The sequence below is a fragment of the Lagopus leucura genome, unplaced genomic scaffold (assembly GCF_019238085.1).
Source record: "Lagopus leucura isolate 7727_CA_CO unplaced genomic scaffold, USGS_WTPT01 Super-Scaffold_100047, whole genome shotgun sequence".
NCBI lineage: Eukaryota > Metazoa > Chordata > Aves > Galliformes > Phasianidae > Lagopus > Lagopus leucura.
Window position 1 is genome coordinate 2,546,527 of NW_024962293.1, and position 13,208 is coordinate 2,559,734.

At 43.9% G+C, this 13,208-nt stretch overlaps 1 protein-coding gene across 2 annotated transcripts in view; it reads left to right on the forward strand.

Moving 5' to 3' along the window:
* ATP9A (ATPase phospholipid transporting 9A (putative)) overlaps positions 1-13,208 on the forward strand; it is a 52,521-nt gene that overhangs the window by 13,996 nt on the left and 25,317 nt on the right. For both annotated transcript variants that reach the window (XM_042884893.1, XM_042884895.1), the window contains exons 5-14: positions 1,448-1,506; positions 2,340-2,391; positions 2,955-3,049; positions 4,194-4,274; positions 4,941-5,016; positions 7,655-7,731; positions 8,413-8,573; positions 9,325-9,467; positions 10,054-10,166; positions 11,671-11,883. In XM_042884893.1, the coding sequence (XP_042740827.1) occupies positions 1,448-1,506; positions 2,340-2,391; positions 2,955-3,049; positions 4,194-4,274; positions 4,941-5,016; positions 7,655-7,731; positions 8,413-8,573; positions 9,325-9,467; positions 10,054-10,166; positions 11,671-11,883 (1,070 nt within the window). The remainder of the gene's footprint in view (positions 1-1,447; positions 1,507-2,339; positions 2,392-2,954; positions 3,050-4,193; positions 4,275-4,940; positions 5,017-7,654; positions 7,732-8,412; positions 8,574-9,324; positions 9,468-10,053; positions 10,167-11,670; positions 11,884-13,208) is intronic.

Below are 13,208 nucleotides of genomic sequence, written 5' to 3' on the forward strand. Positions count from 1 at the left end.
ACAAAACCAAACTTCCATCCCCGAGCCCTGCAGGAAGCATTTCTATACTGCCAACCACCAACAGCATCCGTGCGATCTTTAGGAGGGAGTCCCCCGTAGGGTCAAAGCAGGGCACCTCTCCTCCCGTGGGCTGTGCTGCACAGGGGTTGCTGTGCTGTGCTGTGTGGGATTCTAACCTTCTTTGCACAGAGGAATATTCCAAAGCGCTTTTTGTTGTTCCATGAATAACCGTCCTAAAAGGGGAGGAAGAGATGTTATCTGTCAGAGCACCTAGCTTTGGATGGCCGGGCAGAAGGCTGCCAAGGATGCTTTTTTGCATCCTCTTGGAGCACAGGGTAATGGACTCTTAATCCCTGGTGCTTTTCCTGCCTGGCAGGGATGTTTTTAGCCCAGCATTCATTTTGTTTACCTTTTTTTAAAACAAACAAACAACCCAAAATATAAATCTCCCCCGTGGCAAAACCCAGAATCTGCCGAAGACCTATGAGATATTTGTGAAATGGGCCATGACTGCTTATAATTTGTAGGAATAATTACAGCATGCAAGGAAGTCTGCATTTATTAGCAGCAGTGATGAAGCATGTTGTTAAGCACACAGTGTGTCACCAAAGCAGCAGGCTGCCAGGAGCCCAGAAAGGCTTTCATTGTTAATTTGGAGCAGAAACACTGAAGCATATCCTGAGAAGGATGCTAATGAAGGGACTGCCAGTAGTAAAATCCCAGTGACCTTTGTGCTTTGTGCTAATTTCTGCTCCCCCTCCCCTCCCCCTTCTCCTTCACCCCTGCACTGCTATCTGGCCAGTTAGCCCTGAATGTGGAGGTACAGGAGGAGTGCTGTCTGTGCCAGGGCGAGCTGCCACGTGCCTTCCCCACTTCTACCCAAATCACAGCACCTTACAGAGGCTTTTGTTGAAGTAAAACAGACACAGAGAGGCAAGGTTCAATTTAATGGATTTTTAAATCGCTAGTTAGTTTGAGAAGGCAGATCAGGAGCTGGCTAGCGATCTGAAATTACTAGCCAGTTGTTAAATTAACCCTCTGTTTGGAGCAACTGCAAAGAAAGGAGTACACAGATGTGTTCGGTAGCGCCTGCTCTCTGCAGGGGTGGTTTGGGCTGTGTCCCTGCGGAGGTGAAGGAGAGGAAGCTGAGGTGACCAGAGACAGCGCTGTGCTGCAGGATGGAACGAGCCTGCTTTTGAACGCGTGCCCATTTTAGTTGTGGCTTTCAGGTCCTGGCTTGGGGAGCTGAGCTTTGGCTTTTCAGCCACCTGGGGAAGCAGCAAATGGATCAGTGTTGCAGTTTTCCTGGTTTTGCACCATTGCCTGGCACGTACTGAAAGTGTTTTCCCGACTGTAATGGCTCTGGTGTCAGAGCTGTCACTGGGGTGATGGGCAGCAGCCCTGCCCTGCTGCACGGGGCTGTGACACTGCTGTCTTCCCTCTGCAGGGACTGTGAAGGTGAAGAGCTCTAACATACAAGTAGGAGACCTCATCATTGTTGAAAAGGTGAGCCTTTATGTGCGTCTTCTTTGTAAAGTGCTTTTCTTGGAAACTGAGGTATTTGATTTATGATAGGCTTACAGTATTGAGTGTTGGATAACACAGTATTTAATTACTTTCCAGGGTCTCCCTTTTTCCCCCTGGCCCTGGAAATAGCATCACTGCCTTTACAAACCAGATCTCAGAATAAGAGCCTATAAGCAATGTTTTCTGATCTCCCCGTAGCAAGACAAAAAGGCTCCCTGACCCTATCTTTGACTGCTGCACACAGGTTAAATGTCTGATACAAATACAGCATACAACACCAAAATGTGTTTGGTATAAGCAACACAAAGGTGGAGGGACAGATCCATTTGTGGGCATTGGGATGTACGTTTTCTCCTTTTTTTTCCTCCAGTTATTTTCTTCACACTTTCTCCATGCAAGCAGCTGTGTCCTCTAAAACTGTTAGTATGAAAATATTCAGTAAAAAAAAGAAGTATACCCAAACCCTGGTACCTGTAGGCCCCAGGTGCGTGCCTTCCTCCAGCATAGAGCTTCCTTGAGAGGAAACTGGCAGTGGTTTAACATTTCTTCTGACCTCCAGAATTATCACTAGCTCTTTTGTAAAGCTAGACGTTGGCCAGTCTGGTCAGTGGGAGCTGGCTCCGGTTGTTATTCTGCACTCGGGATTCTGCAGAGAAGTGAGCTTAGGATTCCAAGCAAAATGAATACCAAGCTTCAGTTTGACAAAGAAATGCTCTTTCTCCTCCGTAGCCTTTGCTCGTGGCCGGGGCTGTGAAGGAGCTGTGCACGCGTGTGGGGTGTGTGCACAATAATGGCCTTTCTTCTTGTAACAGAACCAGCGGGTCCCTGCTGACATGATCTTCCTGAGGACGTCGGAGAAGAATGGTAAACATCTGGAACCAATTGTCAAAATAGCCATTAACCTTTCACTGGTTGTTTAGAGAAAATTATCTTTTGAAAACGTGAAAGAAATAGATAATAGTAAAATTTTGAAGAAATGGGGAATTCAAAGGCTTTCAGGGACCACCAGTTCTCAGGATGTTACACTCTGGCTTTGTTTGCTAGTCCAAGAACGTAGGTAGTTGAATCCAGGGTGAATGAGGTCACAAAATGCCATGCATTGTAAATGTAAATCATTTTACGTGCTGGTCAGGTTTGTTTTGTTAAGTCTGGAATAAGGAAACGCTTGATCTGCAGGTTTACAGAGCATGATGACTAATTTCAAATGTCTTAAAGATACAGAGCAGAATCTCACTGTACTTTGAACTGGTGGGAGGAAACAAATGTGTGGTGCAGGAGTATAATTCATCTATTCTTACCGTATTAACAAGTATTACTTTAAATCAGATACTGTTTCCAAAGAAAGAAAGATGTCCTAGAAACAAAACCATTCTGTAAGCTGTAGGTGTACCTACGTGAGGGCACTCATGGCTGTGGATGCTCCCCAGGGTCTTGCTTCCTTCGCACTGACCAGCTGGATGGTGAGACAGACTGGAAACTGCGGCTGCCGGTTACCTGCACCCAGAGACTGCCGACCGCCTCTGTAAGCTGCCTGCTAAACTCACTTGGGGGGGAGAGGTTTCCGTCAGCCAGCTGCAAATGTTCCTCTGCTTCAGTTAATGGCTTTGAGAAACAAGTGAACACTGTTTTGCACAGGACCGGGTGCGCAGTGCAGGTTCGGTCTGGCAGCAAAGAGAAGATTTGGGGCAGGGTGAGGCTGGGTGTCTGTGGCTGTCGGGCAGAGCTGCACAGCAAGGCTGTGCTGACCCTGCAGCAGGACATGGCTCATGGGGGAATGCTGCTCTCCCCTCCAGAGACCACTGCAGTAACTCAGCGCAGGACAGGTATTGTTGCAGGACAGGTGCCTTGCTGCTGGTACACCTGAAATGCTCCCTTTCCTCCTGGATTGCAGTATGCTCAGAGACACAACTCATGCATTTTCATGAAACGGCTCTGGAAGTTCATGGCTCACCTTTGTGAAAGGAGGAGTGACCAGTGGTGCTTCCCTGTATGATCTGAAACAAGCATTTAGCCTCCACTAAATGTGCTGTTTCCCAGCTAAACTGCTCTTTAGCTAAAGTAGGTTCCTCTGGTGCTCTCTAGCTAAAGTAGTTTGTCTTCAAAAATTAAAAAAAAAGAAAAGAAAAGAAAGAAATCTGGGTACCTGTTTTATTGATGTTGTCTGTATAGTTGCAGGAAGATTATTTTATACCAAAGCTTAGAAGCAAAACATTCGATCTGTGAAGTGAATAGTTCACCTGGAGTCAGCATTGGAAACACTGTTCAGAAGTGACATATCTCCTTGTCGCCATGGAACTGCTCCCAGTGCCACTGGCATCTCAAGCTAAATGTTGAGAGTTAGGATGTTCCTTGGTTACCTTGGAAGATCCAGACCTTCTTTGCTAGGAAGCGATGTGTTTGTTAGGCTCTCTTGAATTTTTTTCAGGCTGCATTTGTTTTTATGGGGCACTAACAACCAAGTAACTCCCAGGAGTCTCTTTGGTTTCAGTCCAATGAATACGAGCAGGTAAATGCCTTCTACATGTTGGTATAATGGTTATATTTTCTGTTAGGTAGTTGGGCTCAAGAAAATAGTATGATTTAAATGACTTGAAGTGTTTTGTTAGAATCATTTGTATATTCTTAAAACGTGCTTGTCTAAATGCCCCAAACACATCTGTGTTTAGGACCTGCTGCAAATCCGGTCGTACGTATATGCAGAAGAGCCCAACATTGATATACACAATTTTGTGGGAACCTTCACAAGGGTAAGTCCTACTTACATCTGCTCGAAATAACAAATGTATTGTCTTCTGTGCCAACCTGCTGAACACCAGCAGGATGCCAGACTTCTTTCAGGAGAAATGTGAGGTCATGCTCTTCCTCGTGCCTTTTCTCTCACTCTCTTTTCTTATTTTTTTTCCCCTCCGTAAAATACATGAAATAAATCTGAAACAAGAATGTTGTTTTTGAAGCTTTGACTTGGCAACAGTGTCATGGGCTGTTTGTGACGTGGGACCTTCCACTGCTGGCATTAGGTCTGAACATTTGGACTGAGGTTGGTAGTTATGTGTGCATGGTGCTCGGAAGGAAATCAGCACCGCTGCAGTCTCTGTAGGGTTAAAACCCTTTGCCTGTGAAAAAGCAGGGGTTCCTGGTGAGCTTCCCACTAATCCCTTTCTCTTTTTTAATGCATAGAGGCTTTCAGGAGGAAGTCTGTCTTTATACATTTTCGTCCAACTCTACTTTCTGTACTGAAATCAAGTGATGCTTTTCAACCTAGGCAGAGATCTCGCTGGGTTAATGAAAATCCTCCGTCTCTCCTAGAAGCCCTCTGCTGACAGAGCGTCACTCTCCAAGCACCCCTGTGTAACGCCAACAGCCTATTGCCTTTTAAATTACTGACACGGTGTCTTATTTTCCCCCCATTGTAGGAGGACAGTGACCCTTCTGTGAATGAAAGCTTAAGCATAGAAAACACCCTGTGGGCCAGCACAGTGATTGCATCAGGTAAGGTGGAGGCACGTGTAAATTATTTTTAAGGGAATATGTTAACAATTTTTAAAGGTCTTTTTCTGATAGAATAATAATATCTGTCAGTTGGAGAAATTAGCAGTGGGAGTGAGGTTTCCCACTTGTCCTAACACCTCTGGGGAGCCGGACTGGTGGCTAATTGCCTCTTGGACATTCCTAGATGAGAAAGAACTGGAGTGGCCTTTGGGCACTTCTCTAGCATCTAGGACCAGAATAGCACTTAATTGCTCTTCGCATTGACATCCTAATCTGTAACAGAAATGGTGTCAAATAGATTCTGGTAACAGAAGCTAAGATGAAAGATTTCCAGGTAACTGCTTCCACTGAGTTCATCTTACGTAATTTTAAAGGAGGAAAAAAATACGATCTTTGACACATTTTAGTGCATGTGTACGATAAGCTTGGAGGCCTGAAATTAATCAGTGCCCTCCTGCAGAGGCTTGTCAAAGTAAAAGCCTTGCTCCTCTCCTGCCTAGCATGCCTGTCAGGACTACAGGACAGCACTCACTGCAGGAGAGTGAAGTTCTGTAAGAAGTGCTGGGGTTGTAGCTGCAGAGAGGAGGGGCTTTGCAGTGCAGTACCACAGTGTGCCTGGGATTGGTGATAATGGGAAGGAACGTGAACTCTGAAAGATTTTTGTGAAGTACTGGAGAGATTTTCATTTTCCCTTTTAAAAGCAGAACATATGAATAGATTTTATTCCTTTATGTTTCCATCTATCCCTGCTCAGGATCTTCTTTGACACATATTACAGTATTATTGCAGCAATGTGACCAAAGGGCGCTAAAAACCTGGTCATCTGCATACAGTTGGGCCAAGTAAATAGTATTTATAGATTAGTAATTACTATGCAGAAGGTTTCTGCCTTCCTGCTTTCTGCTTGCAAACACCTTGCCTGGGGCCGGGCGGCTTCCAACACCCACAGGCTGTGTAATGCACTGCTTCAGTCCATCCTGCTTTGGGGCAAAGCCCACCCTCCTTCCTGAGTAAGAGCAAAGCTATTTGTACAGATACCTTTGAGAGTTCAGCTAGAAAGAATATCATTTGCAGGTATTTTTGCCATTCCAGCTGGTGAGTACAACAGTCTGTCTTGGATAGCCATAAAACAATCAGAAATGTTCTGTTTACACGCACCAGCTTGTCTTCAAGTTGTTTTCCAGACCTGGTAGATTTTATCCCTCAGTTTGACTGACTCGACTGATAGAACATCCATTTTTGTTTCTCCGATGGCAGTAATAAATAGCATGTTGCAGTTTGCTTCTGCAAGAAGAAAACGTGAATGTCGTTTTTCCTCTTCTGTAAGCTAACACTGTGAAGTCGTGGTGCTGCCATCGCTGGGGCAGCAGCCCTTGCCTGTAGGATGGAGCAGAGCTATGTGACTTTCTCCATCTGCTGCTGTGGTCGGAGGGTCCGACTCTGACTGTTCGCAGCTGATTTGGAGTAGCTGTGCCATCTGCTGATTTAATAGAGGTGATCTTACCCCTCCTGCCATCTGGCTACAGTGATGTGTTTTACTTTTTAATTTTTTTATTATTATCTCCAAAGGAATGTTTCTCAGCATTTTTAGTAACTGCCTCTTTTGAGTTAATCTTATTTAGAAATAATACACTTTCAATTTAATGCAATTGTTAAAATTTTGGTCATTAGTGGCAGCAGCAGAATAGTGGTGCATAAAATGGCAATGTATCAGCAACAGCACTCTTCTTTTTTTTTCCCTCAGTGGTGTTTTTATCCATTTTTATAGACCTGTAAAATTTTCTTGTAGCAACCAGCGTTGGCAATAGCAGCTTTTAAACTCGTGACTGCAGCTACTTTTTGCAAAGTCTTTAAGAGAAAGCTGTAGAAAACCAGGGATTTATAACACAGTTTGGTACAATATTTCTGCAAAAAGGGAGAAAAATGCTTCTCTCAGATCTCTAGAAACTGCAGGACATAGCATTAAAATACATGGGCTCCCAGCAGCTCCATCTGTTGCAGTAAGGTGGGAGTTGGTATGATTCACCTTCCAGGAGGAACAGCAATTAAAGAAATACTCAGCTAAGACACAGATTTTAAAATAAGTTAATTCTGTCTTTAAAGCATTTGGAATTTGTTGGTTTTACTCTGATTGTGGCAAAATTCACCAAGAAGGAGCAATCATATCCCAGAGCACCCATTCCGTGTTGAAGTAAGGCACGTTTAGCACCCCTAAGTGGGATTTGGGGTGGTGGGAGCAAACAATCCCTCCTCCTTCTCTGTTTTTATTTATTTATAGTCATAGTAACAAATAACTTCAAAAGGGATGGGGGTCAGGAAGAGACAAGCCAACAAAGCACGCGGCTTCTCTCTGCATGCTCCTCAGCTGGAGCAGCTTATGATGCTGCGAGTCCAGCCATAAGGGCAGTGTGGTGGAGACTTGCTGACTCCTAGTAGGCTGTCTTCTGTTCAGCATCTGTGTTTGTATGGATTCTACATTTCAGATAACTCACCTTCCTAGTCCTTGTTACCATTGCTTTAGGAGTTAACCTGCTAAAAGTCTTTTCAAAACTGAAGGCTATGGATCTGGCGAGCATCTTTCAGAGAAGGCAAGCAGAGGTTGTACTTCTTAGGCTGATGCATATTCTGCTTTGTTTAGGTACTGTTGTGGGAGTTGTCCTCTACACTGGAAGGGAACTGCGCAGTGTGATGAACACTTCAAACCCAAGAAGTAAGGTAGGGCAAGAAAGCAATATTGTAATAACTAAACTTGGCAGTAATTTATCACTAAACAAAGATAGGTCCATCCAAAGACAGACTTTAGGGACAGCATCAGATGAACAGGGATTTATATCTTTCAGCCTCCTGTTTAAGACAGCCACCATATCAGAGCTTGTTGCCATCTTTCTTTTCTTTGAGCCTGTTGTACATGTACCTGCTTGCTTTTTTAACACTGCTGGTGCTTCATAACTAATGCTGATGACTTACATGGTTATAATTAAACAGTCCCAGGTAGAATGGGAAAGCTTATTTTGCTGTGTTCTGCTGTAGCAAAGCTAAGGCAGGGAGTGGGGGTGTTTATACAGTCTGCAGCTTTTGACAGCATGAGTCTTTTCTCACCTCTTCATGCATTTCTCAGCTGCCAAAGGATGGAAATCCTATTTAGTAGGGACTCCTATTCAGTAATCTAGTGTTTTAGTATCTAGTAATCTAGTATTCATTTAGTATTTAGTAACTTAATAATTGCAACAATATTGTTCATAAATTCAAATATGTTTGTAGCGTTTTAAATGAAAAATAAACATTGACTGGTGAGGAATGGCTCTTTGAATACAGGGGCTCGTTCCTTTTGTGAATATTAAATTGAGCTGACAGCTCCAATGGTGTGATGGAAATGTCTTGATTTTATTTCTTTAGATTGGTCTCTTTGATTTAGAAGTGAACTGTCTCACCAAGATCCTGTTTGGGGCCCTGGTGGTGGTCTCACTTGTCATGGTGGCCCTTCAGCATTTTGCTGGCCGTTGGTATCTTCAGATCATAAGGTTCCTCCTCCTGTTCTCAAACATCATTCCAATTAGGTGAGTCAACTACTAATTCTTCCCAGTGAGATACTGCTTCCTTTGCATCTTCCTCCCTGCTTCTAATGTGAACAGACACGTAAAGTCTTACGTATTCCTTGTTTGACAACTGAACAAATTTAGAAATAGAAATTCTATATATAGAATATAAATAGAATTGCTGTTTGAATATAGGAGTTGCTTTGTTGTTCCTGCTGAGTTTCAGTGTTTTCATCTGCCCACTGTCTGAGCACCCTGGTGTAGGCTGCAGGTCAGTGATTTAAGTCACTGCCTCTGTGTTTGGACTGCCTGGTTACTCTGATAAGAACAGAGGGAAACGCAGAGGAGAGATATTTATACAACATAGGACCCAAATGCCTTTAAAGGGACTGAAATTTTCATATTTAATTGCACCATATCAATAAGCAGATTGTTATTCTCAGCGTAGGCCTGGGATTCATTTCGGTTCCATTTCTAACCTGCTGTCCCCTTATCAATCAGTGTCCTTACTTGTCTACGTTCACCATCCTCACAGATTCATCTGCTCTTCTCCACGTAGTTCTGCCATATATCTTTTTGAATTACATTACCAGTGCAGCAGTGTGCAGTTCTCCCCATCTGCTGCCCAACCACTCATTTTGAACATACTTCTCTTTGGCTGCTCAAATGCAGTAGAGAAGCCCTGTGCTTTCATCACACTGTGGCAATGCATAGTGATTTTTTTCCAGAGTTTTACTTCAGATACACTTTTTCTCCCTTTGCTCCTCCATAGTTTACGTGTGAATCTGGACATGGGAAAAATTGTCTACAGCTGGGTGATCCGCAGAGACTCCAAAATCCCTGGGACCGTGGTTCGATCCAGCACTATTCCTGAGCAGCTGGGGAGGATATCCTACTTGCTTACAGATAAAACAGGTATCTGTGTAGAAAATACAGCTTTGAGTTATGGCATGTTGTTGGTGTTTGGCTTCTGAAGAATGCTATTAAACCCAAGGTTGAAGGTAAATGTAAAAAGCACTTTTAGAGTTAGGTTTTACAGCTGGATGAAGGTAGCCTAGGTGTATGGGCAGAAACATGCCATCAGTCTGCCCGCTGCCTTCCTCACTGCTTACAGTTGGGCTGATTCAGAGGACTAAGCTGTAATCAAAAGCTTTGTCCCACATAAAATCCTGGTGCTGTTCCAGTTGTTCCCAGAAGTTGTTTTTGGTTGCAGCAGGACCAGAGCTATGCCTGCACCTTATCCTGGCATTGACTTTTGGGTGAATGATCCCATTCTTACTTACTGGTACAGGAATGTGCACCACAACTTCCCAGGGGAATTTGCCCTGAGATTTCTAATATTGTCACCTTTAGCCTCAGCCTGTGCTGAGAGCCTGGTGCAGTGGTCAATCCAAGTTCTGGACCAGTTTCTCTTGTATTTGGGATACAGCAAGGACAAGATCATGCCTTGCAGAATAGGAATGTTGGTCCACGTTCCATGTTGATGCTGCTTCTGTTACAGGAACGCTTACACAGAATGAGATGGTCTTCAAGCGACTTCATCTGGGCACAGTGGCGTACGGCCTTGACTCCATGGACGAAGTGCAGAGCCACATATTCAGTATATACACACAGGTAGAATTAAATTGGATTGCTTAACTCTTTATTCATATCAGCTTTCCAGGTTACCAGACTAATGATGAATTAATCTGACAGGGATCTGCCTCTTGTATGTCAGTTTTTGGAAAAATCAAAAGGTGATTAGATACCTAATACATAAATATTAATCTGATTGCATTTTACATTCACTCATAGCTTGTTTCTCATCCATTATTCTTTAGATTCCAAGTGCCATAGTACTTGCATGGGCCTGCAAGTGCATGTGCTGTGTCCTGAGTTCAGGTTGTAAAATAGGGTACTTTTATTTAGTTATTCACCGCTTACAGAAACCACAGCATTTGCTTCACTGGGAAATTAACACCAGGTAATGTTTACTGGGTTAAGTTGCTGTTTGAAATGCTGTGTACTGGGGAATTAATATAGGAAGAGGAGCCATCAGTACTGAGTAAGCAGTAACACAGAACTGTACTTAAAGAACCTGAAAAAAACAACAACCAAAACACAAAAAAACCCCAGGCTCCAGATTTATGTTCTATCAATTCATACTCAATCTCCAGAGAAAACTTGACTATCAGTTAATTATTTGCCAACATTTTCAATACTTATCAAGAATGTTTTGATGGCTGCCTGTCCTGCTATGAGGATAGTGCTGCACGTCGGTCCAAATGCCCTTCAGCACCTTCAGGGCTTTACTGTGTTTGGTTTGGTTGAAGCCTGTCGCAACAGTGCTGATGAGCTGGGTAGTAAATCAGAAAACCTTGCGTGTCGTAATCACTACAGTGTGGGAAGTAGCACTTGGCATTGCACTGAAGGACGTGTCTCACTTAGCAGTTATGGCTGTGAAGTGAGATCCCCGGTAACGAGAAGCATTGGCAGGCAGCGATTCATTTGGAAATGTAGTCCTTATTCTTTGCTCTTATTTTTACCACGTTGTGGCCTTTGACCTGGAAGCGAAGCTTTTGTCCTCTTGACACTAAAGGTTAACAGAGCAGGAAACTGAATTGCTGCGTGTCCCCTCTTCCATCAGGATAATTTAGTAATTGTGCAATTATCTGACGAGTCCCATTCTGGTACTAAAAATAGTATTAAAAATTAAATGAATGCAATTAAGATTTTCTAGGTCCATACAACCCATCTGTTTTCTGTTTCCAGCAGTGCTCTTGCACGTGGAACCCGGCCGAGGCACTGATGTGTGGGGGCACAGCGGTTTCACCAAGTCCTGTGACCCTGGCCTGGCACCCATCAGTGCTGGGCAGACCTGTGTCCGTGCACCCTTTTCTCATGTGTTTTCTAACAGCAGAGGTGATTTTGTCCTGCATACCTTCCTCCATCAATGACACAGATAAACGAGTTACGCGGTGTTCCCAGCGGTGATCAGAATCACAGTGCACGACGAGCACGTTTCGTCCCGAGGGACATGAGAGTTTGCACAGATTACATATTACGTGGTTTTCACTGAGTGAAGTCTCAATCAGAGTCGTTTCCTCTGCAGTGAGACTCTCTTCTCCTTCCCCATAAGCAATCTCAGGAGCCGCCCGCTGTGAAAGGCCTGGCCTTGGCCACCAAGGTGCGTAAAACCATGAGCAGCCGCGTGCACGAGGCGGTGAAGGCGATTGCGCTGTGCCACAACGTGACGCCGGTGTACGAATCCAACGGGGTGACGGACCAGGCTGAAGCTGAAAGGCACTACGAGGACTCGTGCAGGGTGTACCAGGCCTCCAGCCCCGATGAGGTCAGTTGGTAGAGTTCAGCTCGTGTTCCCACACTCGTGTTTCGTCTGGGGTGTATTTTGTAGGTAATAAATTCGGTTCCCCTGACAAAGGTGGAAGTTGTGCCGGGTGGCCCTTTTGTCTGAGGAGGCATCCCTTCCTGTGTGGGTGAGACGGACCTGGGGCAGCTCTGCAGGATGGCCCACGTGAGCCAGAGGCTCACAGCCTTTGGGCTGTGCTGTGCCATCTTCCTCCAGCCCCATGTCCAACCAGGGCTGTGCGTGGTGCTGCAGTGGAGGCAAACTTTGCAGCTTGTTGCTGAGCCTTTTACTGGTGCTTTGTGGACATACCTTCTTTGATGTCTCACAGTTTAAAAAAAGCTTTCTATTCATTCGTATAATTATATATGCTCTGTACTTTTGGAAGGCTAAAGTCTTACACTTTCCATAAGAATCCTACTGAGATCACCCATTTGATGGATCCTTCCATTTATTGTCAAACAGTCTTGCCTCTGATAATAAGCTTTCCTCCTCTGGCATCAGAAGAGAAACTAGCTTTCCTCATAGTTAGCGATGAGAACTTGTTTGCAAATAAAGGAATGTATTGGCTGAAGTCCTCAAATTGCCACTTTTCAGAAATGTGTGTGCAGGTATTATTGAAAGATTGGCATAGAGCTTCCACATTTTGTGCCATTCAAAACGTTCCCTGTAGATTTTTTTTCTTCCCAGGCAGGCAGTTCATTCATTTCAGGTTGTGTATCTTGTCTGTATTATACAAAAGCTGCATCTTTGCTTTCCCCTGTTCCATTGAAGTGCCTGTTGTAACAACAAACGCTTGGCCCTCTCTGGCCTGGGAGCTGGTGAGATCATCACACCCACAGTCCAGGTCTGTTTTGCTTACCTGCTTTTCTCCTCTACTGTGTTGCTCTCCCCCATGAAGGCAGCTTTACAGAAAGCAACTGCCTCTGGATTGAAATGAGATCTGAATGATTTCCAGATGGTAATTTCTGTATTTGAGGGTTTTTGTTTCTTTTTCCTAAAGCATTCGCTGGCTGCTTTCTCACAGATCCTCAGTTTATTTACATTTATGCTATGGTATATATATGTCAGTGATTTTTTTTTTTTTTTTATTGCGTTATTCTGTCTTTAAAATATTTATGCAGAAATTTGTCTCAAATACCAAAGGAATTATTGTTTGTTTGTTTATTTTACTATAGCATGATGACTAATCCTTCCAGTATTTCTATTTTTCCTTTCTCCAAATGTCTTCAGTGGAGAATTACAATCAGATATGCTTTGTTGCACTGAAGAAATCTTTTCTGTGGGTCTTAGATATACAAATATTGTTT